General features: G+C 51.6%; 1 protein-coding gene across 1 annotated transcript; it reads left to right on the top strand.

Moving 5' to 3' along the window:
• Positions 1-4,388: 4,388 nt before the first annotated feature.
• LOC123076360 (protein FAR1-RELATED SEQUENCE 5) lies at positions 4,389-16,084 on the top strand. Its single transcript, XM_044498654.1, has 3 exons — positions 4,389-4,667; positions 6,450-7,334; positions 15,297-16,084. Exons 2-3 carry the CDS (start codon positions 7,163-7,165, stop codon positions 16,082-16,084), a joined length of 960 nt encoding a protein of 319 aa, XP_044354589.1. The 5' UTR covers positions 4,389-4,667; positions 6,450-7,162.
• Positions 16,085-19,389: the final 3,305 nt, after the last annotated feature.

The raw sequence follows: 19,389 nt of genomic DNA, 5'->3' as shown, positions 1-19,389 counted from the left end.
GAAGGGAGGGGAAGGAGGAATGATGATGGCTGGCGTGGGCATGTGGATGTGTGGGGTGGGGGACGAACGAAAAAAGCTGACGACCAAGACGACTCCACTCCACTCGCCGGCCACTGTTGCTTGTCTCGCTCGCCTCCATTATTTATACATACGTGTTCGTATATTTACTGGTACCCATTTTTCTTATAGTGTAGCGCCCGTTAGGCGTTAGGCCGAATGGGCTGCGCATTTCCGCGTCGAGTTAAAACGCAACATATTCCGTCGCTGTGTTCGTCAACGCCGGCGGAGAATATATAGCCGCGTGCGTGCACCGCCGTAGCGTGCATGGCCACGTACGCGGTGCACCCGTTTTGTTTAAAAAATGATTTTACCATTTTTAGTTACCAGTCTGAGGCCAACTTTCCAAAGCACGGCCTCAAATTGAGGTCCGTTTTGTCCGGATTCTATTCGTTTGGATCGGCCAAGGGGGTGTTGTCTGGCTGGCCGTGCGCCCAACTGACGAATCGTCCGTCCGACCGACTCATTCTTTCATGCATATATCTTTAAACTAAAAGAAACGGCGCATATTACAACCAAATAAAAATCACATAGTACCACAAACAATAAATTGTTCACAACCAAATAAGAGTCATAAAATTTACAACCAAATTGAAATTGTCACAAATACATCGAAAGAAGTTGAACCGATATATCTTCTGGTTGTCAAGGTGAGTCAACATGTACTTAAACACAATCATTTTGAAGTTGAATGTGAGTTTGCCAATCACGTATTTCATGATGAAAATGGATGAACTAGTCAAATGTTGCCAGTTCTTGATGCTCGGGCACAACATTTTTACCCTAAAATTCGAACCCTTAGTCATAGATGTTGTCATCACACTCATCCTCCACGATCATGTCGTGCATGATCACACAAGCAATCATCACCTCCCACAAACTTTTTGGTACTCCATGTTCTACCAGGGTGTCGAACGATAGCCCAACGAGACTTAAGCACACCAAAAGCACGCTCACATCCTTCCTAGCACTCTCTTGTGTTTGAGCAAATCTCTACCTCTTCTTTCCTATCGGATTGGATATTGCATTCACAAGAGTTTGTCCGATGAGGATAGATACCATCAGTTAGGTAGTATCTCTTGTTGTAGTTGTGGCCATTGATCTCAAAGTTGACCTTAGGGGAGTGGCCTTCTGTAAGCCTTGCGAACACTGGAGAACACTGGAGCACGTTGATGTCATTGTGAGGGCCAATCATGCCAAAAAAAAGAGAGCCAGATCCCAAGATTTTGTGAAGTCACTGCTTCAAGTATGGCAGTGCAAGCTTTCACATGCCCCGTATACTACCCCTGGCAAGCAAATGGAAAGTTCTTCCACTTCCGGTGCATATAATCTATACTATCAAGCATTCTTGGAAAGCCTATATCTGCATTGATCACCAACAACCAGGCTGTATCTGCGGCATTTCGCTCTCGCAGGTACTCAGGGCCAAACATTACCATCACGGCCTTGCAGAACCTATACGTTGATGTGAGACATGTGGACGTACTCATCCACAAGATCACCAGGAATTCTGTATGCAAGCATAGGGATAGAAGGTGTGCATTTTTTAGAGGGAAAGCCAATCTTTCCAAGGGCATCCTCCTTGCACTCAAAATTATTATCATATCCTACCACTCCCTTCCGAATACGATTGAACACATGTCTCGCCAACTGAAATCGGCGACGAGAAAGACGGGGTTTGAAGAGCGGGGACGTGCACTAGAAGTAATTGGTGAAGAGTAGGCAATGGCCGCTCTCTCTGTTGTGATTCAACGTTGGAGCATGGCCCGAGATTGGTCCCCTGAACCTCGGCCACTACCTAACAATGTGGTCATTGACGACCAATGTCGCAACCACAAGCTTCTCATTGTCTGACGACGAATCGTGAACAAATGAAGATGTGAAAAAAATATTCATCCCCACTATCCATTGTACATTGCGGGCAAAGCGTCGAACACCTTGCGGTCGTCGGCGAGATGCGTCCGGTGAAGAGCACCAGTGGCCCGGTACAGGCAGCAGGCATGTCGAAGCGGAGACGAGAGCGGCGTAGGAGCGTGAGGCGGAACGGTATTGTAGGCAATGAGCGGCACCGGTGGTCGTGGTTACTCTAGCACCATCGGCGGCGAGAAGATGCCACAAACGCCGGCAAGAACTCCATAGCGGCCGACGAGTGGGGGGAGTGTGTGGATGCGGGCGGCAGACCTGGGCACCAACGGAGTGTCCAAAAATGGGCGGCAACGGCGATGGCGGCGACAACAGGGGGTGTCTGGGCGTGGAGGGGAGGAGGGAAATTGTGTATATGTGATTGACGGGCAGGCAAGAGCGATTCGTGCGCGTCCACTTCTTGTCCGCACAGATGCAACCCTGCCCAAATTTGGTCACGATAAAAAAAAGGGACACACGTCCGTCTAGGTCGTCGCACTGGGCTGCTATTTCTGTCTGTTTCAACCCAAACATACATGCCCGGACTAAATATGTCGTGCGTTGGAGTTGGCTTCGTCGTGAGAATATCGGTGCTCGGTGGTTAGATTTTAGCTATTGCGGACAGCTTGTACCCGATTTAACCAGAGGATACGTACATATATAACGGCATACGGCCGGTACAGCGGACACGACCAGTGTTTCAACCCAACCCCCGCGCCTATTGTTATACGTGCACCGCGGCGGTGCGCCACCATCCCATCCATCATCAGTGCAAAAGAAGCTGTACCCACCCACGCACCAGCAGCAGCATCAACACGCCACGCATCATGCAGGGAGTCATGGAGACGGTCAGACGGAGTGGCGCATTGACCACCCCTCCTCGATCGCAATGTGCCGAGCCCGAGCACCACATATCACCCACAGCGCTTGAGTGAGAGAGAGATTCTTCTTGTGTTAAAAAGCGCGCGCTGCCGTGCCGATGGATATATATATAGGTAATCGATGGCTACGAAACCAAGCTCCACTACCACTACCGGGGGGGCGCGGAAAAGGCGAGGGAAAGCATGCGATGCCGATGCGTGCCGGCTGTTTTGACCCCGGCCGGCCGAGCACGAGCTGACGGAAAGACGGGGAGAAAGACCCGTGATGGATGGATGGACGGGAGGCCGGCCGACGTGATGTGATACACGATGTGATGCTGCTTTTGGACCAAAATCGTGCCACTACTCCAGCTCCTACCTACGCGCATGCACCGCACTCGGCTCCAGCTCGCTCCCCCCCTTGGCCCGAAATTCGGCCGCGTCGCACTCCCTGGGCGACAGTGTATGCAGCCCGCGCGCGGTCATCTTGTAACTTTGTGTGCAAGCTAAAAAACCACCCCGCAAAAAAAAAAAAAACTTTGTGTGCAAGCTTGAGGCAAGGTTCGAGATGAAGAAAAATGACACAGCTTCTCTAGCCTAGCACTAATAATCTCAGAAAAGAAGAAGATTTGTTTATGTTGTGGACAACTAGACCGCGCGCCGGGAGCCGGCCGGTCTGGTCTTGGCGTGCATGCATGCACATGGACAAACACATGGCACCCTCAATTCTCTAACCTCTGTCATCTGAACGCATTAACACCAGATTTTGTCACCGTCTGCGCCGCGCGCCCGGAGCGCGACACCTAACCGCTTCACTAACTCCAGAGAGCCCTCTCTCTCTCTCATCGACTCTTCCTCTCCGAGCGTACCTGAACTTTGTCCTTTGTGCGCGCATTTTCCTAAACAAAACAAAGGCTTTTCCAAAGTTCGGCCGCCCGCACAGGCAGAGGGAAAGGAAAAGAGAAGCGCGCTCCCCGCATGGTCCGGAACATACGTGGCAGGAGACGGACCCGTCGGCAGGCAGGTTCGTGCCCCCTGGCTGGCAGCGACGGAGGTCCGGGTTCCGTGGTCGGAGGAAGACGCCGAGGCCATCCGGAGCCACGCCGCAGGGGTCTACCGTATCGGTCGATGCAGTGCGTCTTCCTCGACGCTTGGCATGCCTTGAACCATGTGGCGTGTTACGGCTTTGTGTTTTTTCCGGTGCTTGACGGTGGGTGAGCAGAGCGCGCTCCCGCTCCGCTCCGCTGGCTGGTTCACGGGGAACAGCAACTCGACGGACGTCGAAAGCACACGGCGAACTCGCGCGAGGGCGTGCCGATGCGTGTGCCATGCCGTAATGGGAATGGACCGTGGGCAAAAATTTTTGCGGGATGGCAATTTATTTACATTTAGGTAAATGAATTTTGGACGCGTCCCTAGCGTTTCCTGGCAGGCCAACCAAATAAGGTAAGTTCCTGTCCCCCTAATACAGAAAAGGTAAGGCCCACAGCCGCCGATTCCCTCGCCCCCAGCCCCCTTGTTCCTTCGTCCCGACCCAACCAACCTCCTCTCCACGCGATATCTATTGGTCCCCTCCTCACGTGCTTTTCCTCCCCCATCCCTTGCACTCGGCGGCTGCTTCCACCTCCATTACCTACCCACCCATCCATCTTCTTCCTCAAGTAAGGCACAAATTACTTGCCCACGCTCCAACAAGATCCATGAGACCTTCAGATCCCTTGTAATGGCGTCAAGAAAACCTTCAGATGACCTACAATGGCGTCTTGATTAGTTGCTTCTCCTCTTAAATCTTCTCTGATCTAAGAAGGGAAAAAACAAGAGAAAGGGGCAGGGGGTGTAATTTTAGAGGTCAGATCTCTCACCTTCTTTCACTTGATTTTGCTGTTTCTCATTAGTATTCTGAAGCCCAAATCGTCTCCCACGACATATAAGTCCCCTGTGTACAAGAACATATAAACACCTCTGTAAAAAAGCCATCTAATCTGCTGTTCTTCAGGTTCTCTTAATCACTACATGCTTCATCTACTTGCATGTAAACAAAGCAACTTTCATGCTATTTTGGCCAAATGCACAAGTGACAGGCAAGCAAGTCTTAGAACCTTAGAAGTCCAAGTTATTCATCATGAGAAAATGATGGTGCTGACATACATAAGGCAATTTAACCACTACATTTGAGATGCTCCTAATCACTACATGCTTTTAGCCTGTCATTATACTGATCCTACACAGGTTTGTGTTAAATAAATGGCAACTTATATGCATTGTTTAGGCAACTGCAATACAATAGGCAGGCAAGTCGTGTGTAAAAACTTGGAGCTGTTGAATTAATAAAGTGTGCAATTTTGTGAGCATGTCTATGGAACAGACAAAGTGCAGATCATAAAAAGCTAGGCATAAGCAAAAAATATATAGATTGTTTTAAGCAGATGAGTGTTGATTTCAAGAGAAAACATACTGGTATGAACAAAAACTTGCGAGTAACCTAAGATGCAAAAACTCCTAATTTGCTTATAAATGTATGATGCTTTGATGTTTTAATTGTAGATCAGTTTTCTCAGCTCCTTGGCTAAAATGTGGTAGAATCCATGTAACTTGCTTATTGAATGCTCTTGGAGATATGATGTCTGTGGTGTACCTGCTTGTATGAACATAAAAAAATGTGTATGAGCAAAAAAACAAAAATTGGCTGTTGAAAACCTTCAGATTTGCTAGTTGCTATGTTTTTAAAAGAAAACTTCATGTGCTTGAACAAAAGCATAGCAACTTACATGAAAAGTTTTTGGCAAAATGCAAAACAGTTCATATCAAAAAAATGGTGGTGCTACATGAACAGGATGAAGAGTTACTTCATCTACTTGCACACAAATCATGGTAACTTCCATACTATTATGGGGCAAATGCATCATAACAGACAAGCAATCCTTATAAAAACATTAGGACCTTACAAGTTATTTCATCATGGAAAAATGATGATGCTACATACATAAGGCAACTTACCTATAGAAGGTCCTGTGTGGAGCAAAAATGCTTCATTGCCGGTTGTTCATCGGAAGGATGGTTGGAGCTGCAACCATTATTCTCCATTAGAAAATGGAATGTGCATCCTGGGATAAAAAAAGATAGGCAAGAAAAAACAAATCTGTGCGATGCTCCAGCATTATGAAGTAAAAAAAGAGCAAAACACACACAATATTTAAACAGGTCCTAGTAGGAGGTAAATCTTGTCACAAGATACAGTACTAAAAGTGATACTAGTGAACATGACAGACCATGTCACACAAATAAAGTAGTGCTGCTGCTCCTATTCCAAGATTACTTTCAACTAAAGTGCATCCCGTTGCATTCTCCATGATAATTGCTGATATTTCCATGATGAATACACTCTTTGAATAAGAAGCTGCCCCATGGCTTGTGCTTCCACTGTTTGCTTCAACCTGGTGATTTGTTTGTCTGCCAATGATTAAAAAAAGATTAGATAAAATTGTTGTAGCACAAAACTTTCATATAAAAAAAGTAGATGGCTCCAAATAATGTTTTTATTATATACATTGGTTGTCCCCATTTTACAAAAATGTATTAACTGCTTGCCTCTTCCCAAATTTGATGTGTTTTCATGGTGTAAAATTGCAGGTTTGAATATGATTGACCTCAATGAAGTACCAGAGGAAGATATGCCAGAGTTTGCCTTTGTTCATGACATGAATATACTTGATCCTTTATATTGCACACAACAGAGCAACCCACTTGGTGGAGCTGACAATGCTGAGTTTGTGGCTGAATCTCCCAACCCTGTTGCCACACACAATGCTTCGACAAATGTGGTGCAAACTATGCCTACAGATATGGGTGCAACGGTCGAAGCAACTACACATCCAGCGGCAGCAACAGAGACGGATGAACACACACATTTTGACACTAACACCGCAGGTGGAACAGGTGGGACTGTTGGAAACAGTTTGGCGGGCTTGGTTGGTGAGAACGATGATGAGGCATGGTCACAGCCCAAGGAACCTTACGTGGGGATGAGGTTTGACACTTTGGAAGGTGCAAAGGAACACTACAATGCGTATGCTCTGCAGCTTGGATTTTCCATCAAAATGAATACAACAAGGAGAACTGGCAACACTAGTATGTTGGTAAAGCAGAAATTTGTTTGCAAGAAGTTTCGGAAACCTACAGAGGATGATGGAGGTGCAGAAAAGCCCCCTGTCCTAGACAAAATTGTTGATCAGGCATAACATGTTGACGAAGATGATGATATTGTCTTTCTTGATGATGAAAGTAAGTTAAAAAAGAAAAGCAAGAAACGAAAGAAAATAATTCAAACCGGTTGCAAGGCCAAGATGGTGGTGAAACTAGTAGATGGGCGTTGGGAGGTGGTGTACTATGTTGGTGAGCATAACCATAAGTTGGTAGACAAGCCATCTTTGAAGAAGTACTTGCGATCGCACCAAGGGATACCTCCAGAAGAAAGGGAATTCCTAACACATCTTCACAACTGCAATTTAACTACAGGTGAAAATGATCACTAGCTTGCCTGTGTTTTTTGTCTAGGTTGCTCAACACCAATTTAATGCTTACCTGCTGATCTTTTTAAGTGTGGTATTTGGCTCATGCCCTAAAACGTGTTAAGTGATTCAATTCCTTTCCTTTGTTGTTCTTGAGGTTTCCTTTGTTACTCCTGGGGGTTGATTAGTTTTGTTGAGCAATTTGCTTGACCATAAGTTTGGCAGTTGCTCGAAAACATGGTTCTAAACTAGATTAGTTTTGCTGAGCAAAGTTGGTGGTCTCCTGTTAGTACTTGCTCAAAGTGAAGGGCATATCTTGCCTGTGCTTGTAAGCACTCATTCCCCTTGACGCTCATTGATTCGTTAGTGTGCAGTAATTAGTATTGTTGTGCTAGTTTGTCGGTGAGAACGACACCTATGGGATCACTGGAATCCCTTCTACGGTCGGCGGGCGCGGGGTTGTGAGGAGAGCAGGTCCAGGAGCCAGCACAAGGATCGTTTACCCAGGTTCGGGCCGCGAGGATGCGTAAAACCCTAGTCCTGCTTTGGTGGATGTATTGAGTGTTCTTGAGCTTTCGAACTAGCTAAGGTGGCTGGAATCCCTCTCCTGGTCGCCTCGGGCCTCCTTTTATAGTGAAAAGGGGCTGCCACAGTGGCACACAGGAGGTGGAAAGGTGTACAGTGCGCGAGCTTATCGCCCGGCATTACGGGACAAAGTGCATTAAATGCGCTACTTAGGTGTCCATTAGCTTTATCGGGGACGGGAACGAGGCCCGTCCCGTCCGTCGCCACTCCACCTTGCTTCGACACGCGCCCAGGCCAGCGATGCATGCAGTGCCATGTAGGTAGGCAGACTGCTGAGGTGGCGCGGTGGCAGGGTCTTCATAAAGATCTGCATGCCACCACGCAGGTGCTTGCTGAGTTGGTCTGGAAGCCGCGTGTTGCCACGCAGGTGCCTGCCCAGCTGGTTGGGCTGGCAGCTGCATGCGAATGGCGGTGGAGCCTTGGCTGATGCAGGTCCGGAAGTGGCCCAGCTGGCGCCCTTGGCAAGGGCCTTGCCGGGGCCCCGGCAAGGGTCTTGCCGTGGCATTGCAGTCGTCCCCGGCAAGGCGCTTGCCGGGGGTCTTGTGGATCTCCTCGGCTAGGATCCCGCCGAGGGTCGCCGTCTTCTGGTTCTCATCTGGTCTTATGAGTTTATGATCTTGACGAAGATCTGCATGCCACCACGGAGGCGCCTCCCGAGCCCTGGTCCCAATGTAGTTGGCTGGGTTGGGACCCGTGGGCTCAAGGGTGGCTCGCTCTACTGGCGTTGGGCATGCCACCCCGGCAAGGCTCTTGCCGAGGGAGCTTGCTTCGCCCTTTCTGTCCTTTGTGTTCCTGGTCTTGGCGTTGCCTTGGCCTTCGGCTTTTCTCCGGCTCCCCTCCTCTGCCCTACTTAGTGTGGCTGCGGCACGCGACTCCGACTGCCCGTGCACAAGTAAAGGGGTACAAAGAAGTGCCCCTACTTTAGTACACTGACAGGAGGCCCCGGGCCTGGGCCACACATAAGCGTGACACGTTGTTGGGCCTGGCCCAAAACGGTGCGCGGGCAGGTGGGGCGGATTTTTACCGTAGTAACTCTTCGTCCGCTGCGCTTCCCCACGACCCGCGTTGAACGCGCGATGTAGGGGGTCGTGCGTGCTGTGGGGGTCATGCGTGGGGCGGTCTATGCACGCATGCGTCACGTCGTGGTTAATGGGAAAGGAGGCGGCCTGCGCCTTCCCCGTAAAAAGGGATAATCGCGGGCGCGCTGCTCACTTTACCCCCTTCCTACGTCTTCTCCAATCTCAGAGTCGCCGCCTCCCCCTTCGTCCTCTTTCTCGAGCTTTTCGCCTTTGCTCGCCGCCGCTGCGCCTTCGCTGTCCTTCGCCCTTGCTTCTCGCAGCCGCCATGGCTCCCAAATCCACCAAGGGCAAGGGAGTGGCCAAAGATGCCGGGGCGACAGAGTCGCCGGAGAGTGAGCAGGCGGCGCGACGGACGTAGCTCGCCTACTTCCCCTCGATGGTCGACGCGGTCGAACTGCGGGACTACTTCAAGCCCCTGTGGGGTGCAAGACGGGAGGCGAGACGATGGGGCATCCGGCCACGCGCGTCATCCCCGCCAATTGCGCCGAGGCCGCCCCAAATCGGTATCCATTCTTCGTCGATTACTTCTCTTGCGGCCTTTGCCCCCCTTCTCTGATTTCTTCAACGACGTCATGCACACCTACAGCTTCCACCTTCTGGATTTTACTCCAAATGCCGTGGCATGCATGGCTCTCTTTGCGCACCTCTGCGAGGGTTTCGCCGGGGTGTATCCCAACACGGCGCTCTTCTGCCACTACTTCTTCCCTCGGATCCAACCGGGGGGCGCCATTTCCGGTTGCGTTGCCTGGATCCCACGGTCCAAGGGGGCATACCCGGAGGGCGCTCAGAAGGAGAGGTGGGAAGAATGATGGGGCCAGTGGTGCTGGATTGAGGAGGATGATCCACAAGATTTCTGCCGGGTTCGCCAGGCGCCGCCGGTTCGGCAGAGCGACTGGAGCGATGTTGATGCCGACGACGCGAAGCTCACGGTCGCCACCACCAGGATTCTTCGCCTCACCGAGGCCAGGCTCACCCTTGAGATGATCGGGGCAGATTTCATCCGCCGCCGAATCGCTCCGCTGCACAACAAGGGGAGGCCAACCTGGCTTTTCACGAACGCCGCCGACATCATGAGGCTCCACCCCGGCCTCGACCACAACCTCACGGTGATGAGGCACGCCCATCTCTACCAACGGCTCTTTTAGCTCGACATGAACCGCGATGGCGAGGTCGAGCGGTCCGGCAAGGCCGCGAGGGCCGCCACGAAGGCTGGCAAGGTCGCCAAGGGGCCCTTGTTTAAGTTGCCGGCGGGAGTGGTCCCGCTGAGCAACAACTCTCGCCGGACCGACATCATCGCCATGATGCCGGACTTCAACGCGCATGGTCTTGGCCCGAGCTGGGTCGAGCCGGAGGAAATTCAAGTGTGGGAGTTCTTCGACACCTTGCATGAGGGGTACGTCACCGCTGAGCCGCGGCTCATCCAGGACACCACCCAGGCGGAGCTGGACTACATCGCCGCCAGGGCGATGGAGGCGGAGCTCGCCAAGGAGGCCGGTAGCGCCGGCAGCGTTGAGGACAAGGCCGCAGCGGAAGCAGAGGAGAAGGAGCTCGCCCAGTGGGCGGAGGCCGCTGGGGAGGCCAGCAGCGCCGGCACCGGGGCTCTTCTCATCGAAGATGTGGTCGACGAGTCGTCGTCGGAGGAGGCCGAGGCTATCGACCCTCCGGCCACAGGGGGGAGGGCGAGTCCTGCGGCGGGCCACCTCTGGCGAGCCGGTCTGGCCCGGCAGGGTCGTACAACTACGGCAAGCCCAGGAGGGGTCCGGGCGCCAGACAAGGGCCGCGGCGGCGAAGAAGTCGGTGAAGGCCGCGGTGGCGAAGAAGAGAGCGACCGCCTCTTCTTCGTCCAAACACCCTCGGACTCCATCAGCTTCCCCTCCTCCGGCAGATGACGGCGCAGAGGTCACCTTCGACTTCGGGTCCCTCAGCCCACGGAGGAAGAGGAAGGCAGCAGAGGAGGAGGAGGAGGAGTAAGTTTTGCTTCCCCCTTTTATCATCTCCGTTTCCCCAAACAATGCCGCTTATCTCGAATTATTTTCATTTTGCAGGGACGTGGAGACGCTGGCCCAGAGGGCGAAGAGGGCCAGGACCTCGACAAGCGGCCAGCCCCCGGCAGGCGCCTCCGGCACACCACTGGTGGTGTTGAGCAGTCCGGACAGCAACCGCCGGCCCAGCCCCCAGCGTGAGTCCATCACTTGCCCTCCGCCAACGTGTGTTGGGGGTACGATCAGTTGGCGCTAACCTTGCCGTGGTTGCAGGAGGAGAACAGCAGCAGGAGGATCCACACAGGGCTACCCCCAACACGCCGCCCGCATCGACCACGCCGCCCCGAGGGGCGTCCCCGGCAAGGGCGCCAAGCACCGAGCCCATGCACACGGAGGAAAAGGAGGCGAACTCGGGCGCTGGTGGCTTTGCCTCGGCGCCAAATGATGGTGGGGAGGGGACCTCTGCTTCCCAGCCCGGCACGGGTAAGCCACTCGCCTTCCGCTCATGTTTGCTTTTTCTTCTTGTTCTTTTTGAATCTTGATCTTGGCCTCACCTCATCCCCTTCTCGATATCTAGATTTCCCCTCGGTGGACCTAGAGGACATCGACACCGTCATCGAGGATGTCGCCAAGGACGCCGCGGCGGAGGCCGAGAAGATTGCTGCCGAGGAGACCGCCAAGGGCGCCGCGGAGGACGCCACCAAGGGACCTGCCGGGGAGCCCGACAAGGCTACTGCCGATGAGGCCGGCAAGGGGCCTGCCGGGGAGGCCGGCAAGGCCGCTGCCGAGGAGGAGGTGGTTGACGACCAACCTTCCTCCTCTGCTGCCTCTGGCTCCGGCAGGTATCTAAGGGTGGGCGACGACCTTTTCGTCCACCTTCCAGGGGCGTCGAGCTCCAGGGCGCCCATCGAAGGAGAGGTGTTTGACGAGGAGGTGCTTGCCGCCGCCGGGCTCGAGGTTGTTGACGAGCTGAGCACCGGCGGCGATGGTTCTCAGGAGGAGCGGCTTCTCCAGGCCATGGGCGCCAACTTCCGGAAGCTCCAGGCGCTCCACCGCGCCCGCCTGGACAAGGCCAAGTCCAGGATGGCAACTGTGGACAAGGCGGAGGCGGACCTCAAGGTGCGTGTCGCCGAGACGCAGACTTGGTTCCGCCAGGCTTGTGAGGAGCTGAAGGCCGCCCAGGGCGAGCTGGCCAAGCATGATGTGGAGCTCACCATGAAGTAGGCCGACATCAAGAAGGCCCAGGAGACGGCGAAGAACTTGGCCGCCGTGGCCGAGGCCGCTCAAACCTAGCACCAGGCCGTGCTAGACTCCCAGGAGGAGGACCTTGCCGCGCGTGAGGAGAAGCTTGCCGCAACGCTCCGCGGCAAGGATGAGGAGGTGGAAAAGCTCGTCGTGCAGCGGACCCAAGAGCTGGAGCAGAGGCACAGAGAGGCGCTCGATGCCCAGGCTCTGGTTCACGCTGACAGGGTGAAGGAGCTGTAGGTGGAGCGGGACGGGCTGAAGGACCAGGCCCAGAAGCTGGCCGAGGAGAAGAACACGCTCAACGGTGCCCTGGTGGAGGCGCAGGGCGCAATCCTTGGCAAGGCTGAGCAGCTCTCCAAGGCCAACGACTCCATAAAGGATCTGACGCTGAAGCTGGAGGGTCTTGAGAAGATGCTCTCGGAGGCCAAGGCCCGGGAAGAGACCCTGGCCAAGAATCTAGAGGCCGAGAAGCAGCTGCGGAAGGACGAGACCGCCAACCACAAAGACTTTGTGGAGGGCGAGAACCGCTGGATCAGCCGCCTCGAGGTCGTCGCCGGCAGGATCACCACACAGCTGGCCACCATGGGTATGCCAAATGTGAGGTACGTCCAGGATCGTAGCACAACCCCCAACGCCAGGCTGGCCTTCTTCTTCGAGGGTGTTCTTGGAGCCCTGGAGTAGCTTCACTCCAACCAGGCGGCCTCCCTGGCCGATGAGTCCCGGAGGCTTTGCCGGGGTGCCATGACCAAGGTCCTTGCCAAGGTGGCGCACTGGAATCCTGACCTCGACTTCAAAGCTGTGCTGGAGAGCTTGCCGGAGGATGCGGACATCGCGGCGCTCAAGGAGCGTATCAAGCCCATCATCAGACGCATCGACGGAATCCAGAGGGTGAGGGCCAGCATCGGGACTAGGTACCCGGTTTCTCATTGCCGCTGCAGGTTCACGACCAAGAAAATTTCTATCTTTAGTTAGAACCGCGGCAACAATTTATGTAATATAACTATGCAGTGCTTTTGACACAATGCATATTATTTTCCTGTTCGATTTTCCTTTGTATGTCCACCCTACGTTAACCGAGTAGGCTCGCCGACGCGTAAACCCAGGGCGGCGCCTTGAGTACGGATCCCCAATGGCATGCCGGGTGTGCTTGCTGCCGGGCGAACCACCTTACCGCCCTTAACGCGGCCGCTCGAACTGTCGAGCTTGACTCGAGTCAGAATCGAGAGCGTTGCCAATTGCGGAAGGCTACCCTGCCACTCTCGACGCGGCCGCTTGAGCTATTGAGTGGACTCGAAACAGAAGAAGGGCGTTGCCAATTGCGGGAGGGCCCCTTTGCGTGCAGGTTTTCCATACAAAGAACGAGATCTCCGAGGGGAAAAACCTTATATAAAAAGGAAATATCTAAAGTTCGTCATGACTTAGCTTTCCTGTCGCCGCACCGGCGTCCTTCGCGCTTGTAGGCGGCGTCGCTCTCTTGGCCGTCTTCTTCTTCGGAAGCCGCGGCCATGAAGAACTGCTAGGCTAACTGCTAGACTAGATTCTCACAACTGCGCCCCCTACCTGGCGCGCCAAAGATGTCGGTGAGAACGACACCTATGGGATCACTGGAATCCCTTCTACGGTCGGCGGGCGCGGGGTTGTGAGGAGAGCAGGTCCAAGAGCCAGCACAAGGATCGTTTACCCAGGTTCGGGCCGCGAGGATGCGTAAAACCCTAGTCCTGCTTTGGTGGATGTATTGAGTGTTCTTGAGATTTCGAACTAGCTATGGTGGCTGCGTAGTTCCAAAAAGACGAATCCCTCTCCTGGTCGCCTCCAGCCTCCTTTTATAGTGAAAAGGGGTTGCCACAGTGGCACACAGGAGGTGGATAGGCGTACAGTGCGCGAGCTTATCGCCTGGCATTACGGGACAAAGCGCATTAAATGCGCTACTTAGGTGTCCATTAGCTTTATCGGGGACGGGAACGAGGCCCGTCCCGTCCGTCGCCGCTCCTCCTTGCTTCGACACACGCCCAGGCCAGCGATGCATGCAGTGCCATGTAGGCAGGCAGGCTGCTGAAGTGGCGCGATGGCAGGGTCTTCATGAAGATCTGCATGCCACCACGCAGGTGCTTGCTGAGTTGGTCTGGAAGCCGCGTGTTGCCACGCAGGTGCCTCCCCAGCTGGTTGGGCTGGCAGCTGCATGCGAATGGCGGTGGAGCCTTGGCTGATGCGGGTCCGGAAGTGGCCCAGCTGGCGCCCTCAGCAAGGGCCTTGCCGGGGGCCTGGCAAGGGTCTTGCCGTGGCGTTGCAGTCGTCCCCGGCAAGGCGCTTGCCGGGGGTCTTGTGGATCTCCTCGGCTAGGATCCCGCCGAGGGTCGCCATCTTCTGGTTCTCATCTGGTCTTGTGAGTTTATGATCTTGACGAGGATCTGCATGCCACCACGGAGGCGCCTCCCGAGCCCTGGTCCCAATGTAGTTGGCTGGGTTGGGACCCGTGGGCTCAAGGGTGGCTCGCTCTGCTGGCGTTCGGCGTGCCGCCCCGGCAAGGCTCTTGCCGGGGCTGCTGAGGCTGCCCCGGCAAGGGTCTTGTCGGGGGAGCCTGCTTCGCCCTTTCTGTCCTTTGTGTTCCTGGTCTTGGCGTTGCCTTGGCCTCCGTCTTTTCTCCGGCTCCCCTCCTCTGCCCTGCTTAGTGTGGCCGCGGCGCGCGGCTTCGACTGCCGGTGCACAAGTAAAGGGGTACAAAGGAGTGCCCCTACTTTAGTACACCGACATACTTGCTTTCCCAGGTGTTAGCAGTTGCTCAAAACATGTCCTCAACTTGCATGCACTTGCTGGACACTTTTCATATATTGGGTTGTGTGAAAAATACAAGTAGGACTTTGCCTGAACAATCAAAATGGTTTGTGGGTGCGCATATATTAGTCTAGTTGTACTAGTTGCTTGCCCGTAAGTTAGTACTTGCTCTAACCATGTGCTGAGCTTGCCCGCGCATTTTCACATGGTTTTGTGCGTTTGAGTTGCTGTGTATAAACTACTTCTCAGTGTCATGCATAAAAAATTGTGTCTTTATGAAAATGATTTTTTTGCCTTTATCTGCAGGGCGTATGATGCATATTATGTCAGACTTCTATGGCACAGAGCTGATCGTCCCCTATGGTACTAAGCACATTACAAACCTAAAGACAATGTTAAACAAAGATGCCACCAAAGAAGGAGATATGATTGAGACAGTTGCCTACTTCAAAGATCAACAAAAAGATGATCCAGACTTCTTTTATAAGATAAAGTACGATGAGGAGGACAGGGTGGAGAACATTTTCTGGGTTGACGGTGCAGCTAGGAAAGCTTATGTCGAGGCTTATCACGATTGCATCTCGTCCGACACTACATATATGACTAACATGTACAACATGCCTTTTGCCCCGTTTATTGGAATTAATAGACACGGGCAGTCGTTTATGTTGGGCTGCGGCTTTGTTAGGCAAGAAATGGCATCGAGCTTTGATTGGTTGTTTGAGACGTTCCTTGAGGCAATGAACGGTATAACACCAACCAACATCATAACTGACCAAGACATTGCGATGGCACAATCCATCAAAAAGATGTTTCCTACGAGTGTGCATCGTTGTTGCCGTTGGCATATAATGAAGAAGGCACAAGAGAAGCTTGGATCAATGTTGGCACGAAACCCTGGTTTGTCGCGTGATTTCAATGAATGTGTTGACTTCAGCTTGACACCAGAGGAGTTTGAGACAAGATGGAATGCTCTGTTGTTGAAGTATGAGGGTATGGTTGACACCCACTATGAGAATCTATATAACTACCGGGCAACATGGGTTCCTTGTTACTTCAAGCACCAGTTCTTCCCTTTCTTGCAATCAACCTAGCGCAGTGAGGGGTTCAACGCTGTCCTTAAGCGATATGTGAACCCACATAAATCCATCTTGAACTTCGTGAAACAATACCAGAAAATTCAAACACACATACTAGTCCGAGAAGGTGCCAAAGACTATAGAACAGAGCATTTGCAGACTGAACTGTGGTTGTCTTACCCCTTTGAGAAGCTAGCTTATGAGGCCTACACCAGGGACTTGTATGTTAAGTTTCGAACAGAGTTTGCGTTGATTGCGAGGTACAATGTACGGCCTCATGGTTCTAACTTGTATGAAGTTTACCCCAACCAGTAGTGGGTTGTGAAGTATGGATCTAGAAGCTACTACGTGACATGCGAGCCAAGTGCTGAAGACTATAGATGTGAATGTTGCAGAATGGACAGGGATGGCATGCTTTGTTGCCATATTTTGAAAGTTTTCACGCAACTGGGTGTCAATAAAATCCCTGAGAACTACATCATTCGCAGATGGACTCCCCTGGCAATACCTGATGCACCACCTGCTCCTGATCATGAGCCCGATGAGTTGCCAGAACAGTCAAAGAAAGAGCTTCGGCTTGCAAGCATGCAAATGGATTTTGCAAATCTTGCCCGCGGAGCTAGCGCATCTGATGCTGCTACAGACATTGTAAAGAAACATATGCGTGCAACACGGCAAGAAATTAAAAATCTGAAGTTGTCAAGGAAAAAAAACACAGCGGCATCATCTAGTAGCAACCCTGGTGGGCCTCCACCGCTGCCTAGTTCTTCAGTACCGTCAGGAAGTGGTAACCCTGCTACGGCAAGTAGTCGCAAGGCTAATCGACCTGTGCCACCACCTAATGGGCCCGTGCAAGCACCACCTGGTCCGAGAACTCAACAGCCTACTTCTGCACCGCATCAAAAAAGTGGCGCGACGAAAGTTCCTAGCCCTATGAACACTGCTCTGCATGAGCGAGCATCTTCAGCAACTGCGCCACTTCATAAGGGCCCCACTCCAGTACACTACGGCCCTGTGCCAGCAAGTTGGCGCCCTCCACCTTCACCCAGAATGCCTGCACCCAGGATGCGTGCACAAGAAACAAGGGTGGGTGTTCCTCAACCCCGGGGCCCCATGCTGCAACCTAGAGAACCTACTCCGCAAAACAGATACCTTGCTCCAGAAACCATGTGTCCTGCCACACATCCCGCACGGACTGAACAACGTCCCAGGGGTCCAAGAGGGTATGCACAACAACCCAGGCCACTTGCTCCCCCAGCAATTGTGTATCTGCCGCCAAACACAAGTGCTTCTAGTGGTGGGACAATAGCATGGATGGCCCGCAAAGATTGAACTCGCCTAGTGGTTCTGGACAATATGTCATACGCTCAACACTTCCCCCAAAAAATGCAGACCCGCTGTTAGTTTCTTCTCCACAAACTACTAGTGATGAACGCGTACAGCTAGGGGTTGCGTCACAGGGCAAAGGACCTGCCATTCCAGAAGGTGCTCCTGTACTTGATCCTGATCTTGTTTATGCTACTCCCACGGCAGATCCTACCATTCCTAGAGACCCTCCGAAATCGACAACAAAAGGAAGAGCGAAGCAACGGAGGATTCAATCAGCTCTAGAGCTGCACCCAAGAGGAAGAACAAGTGCAGTTATTGTAGTTCTACAGAACACAATTCTGCACTATGCAAAACGAGATTGGTTTGATGGACATTGGGCAATTTTGAAAATATTTGGGTATAAGATTGTGCAAAGAAAGAATGCTGGTAGAAGGCGTGTGTGGGAATGAATTTTTTGTTTATGAATAGGATGTCGCTACTCTTTTATGTCTATGAGTTACCTTAGCCTACCTGTTATCTATATAAGATTTTATGGTTATGATGTAAGGTTGTTTTTTAAGTTCAACCTCTGCTTTTTATTTTGGCAATTAGGGGCTTGTCTCCTTTAACTACAAGCAACTCCTCTGCGAGTTATTTTTGTATCATTTGATCTGTGGGCAGGCAACTCCTGAAAGCTATTATTGCAAGTTGCATGATAAAACTACGCAACTAACTCATGTTGTGTCGCTTATGCAACTAAGCCATGTTATGTCTCAATAAACTACCCTAAGATACCCGAAGTGCCTTAACATAATAATAAAGGATAAATTCCAATTTTTCAATTTTCATTTTTTTGCAGAAATCAGTTTGAAAAAAGCAACCACTCTCTAGTTTTGTTGCAAGTTAAAACAAGGTAACTTTAATTACTTATTAAGGCTATTAACAAACCACAGAGAAATTGAGCAGTTCATGCAAATTAAATAAAGATTTAAATAGCAACAAACATTGAGGTAAAACTAACCTATGTTAATTTGAGGACGTCTTTCCATGGCGCCTTGTTGTGAATGCTGTCAACCCATTGAATAGTCAGCTGCTTCCTGATGTTTGGGATATCATCAGGTGTAATACTTGGAACGTTCCTTGCCTCCCATCCACTGGCAATTGTGAGAGCATAAACCCCGCAGTCAACACTATACAAAAAAATTGTTTCATAGAAACACGAGCCATAAGTTAAACATTTTTATTGACTTATTGGCATGTTCATACATGTGGGAAAAAATATCTAGGGGCTTATGGGTACTTACTCATTATTTTGTCTTGGAACATCAATGTTCACAAGACCGAAGTTGTCCAAGACAACATGTGACTTGGGGTAGTGCAGTTCCCATAGACTGCGGAAGCTTGCAACTATGGCCCTTGCACACCTATCAAGCGATGGGGATTCAAGTGTTCTCCATGAATCAAGTACCTTGAACCTTCGGTCTCTTATATTCACATTGAAAACCCAATAATGGTTCCCTCTGACTGGCTTTGAAGGGTCAATGTTCTCGAAAATAGGAAACATGATCTGCATAAATGATGATCAGACAAAAATGTGTTAGATAGTTGAAGAAAAATGTGTTGGTTCTGGTTACTAGAGTTACGGTTCTGGTTTGTGTGTGTGCAACTGCTATCATGCATGGAGGCAACTTAAGGATGTTATGCAAGCAACTTGGGGGGGGGGGCTAAAAAAGCAATTATGATGAGGGGATGTGTTATGCAAGCAACTTAAGGTTGTTATGCAGGCAACTTACGTATGTTATGCAAGCAACTTGGGAGGCAGTTCGGTCCAACCATGCAGTTCAAAACAAACACATCGCTCAGATGATCCGGGTATGTGTGCAACTGCTATCATGCATGCAACTTAATGATGTTATGCAAGCAACTTTGGGGGGTAATAAAACAATTATGAAAACATCTTCACTAAAAAAATCAGCTTCCATATGCATATCTGTAACTTCTATCATTGTGCA

The sequence above is a fragment of the Triticum aestivum genome, chromosome 3D (genome assembly GCF_018294505.1).
Source record: "Triticum aestivum cultivar Chinese Spring chromosome 3D, IWGSC CS RefSeq v2.1, whole genome shotgun sequence".
Lineage (NCBI taxonomy): Eukaryota > Viridiplantae > Streptophyta > Magnoliopsida > Poales > Poaceae > Triticum > Triticum aestivum.
The sequence above is the reverse complement of the archived record's forward strand: the minus strand, read 5'-3'. Positions and strand labels throughout refer to the sequence as shown.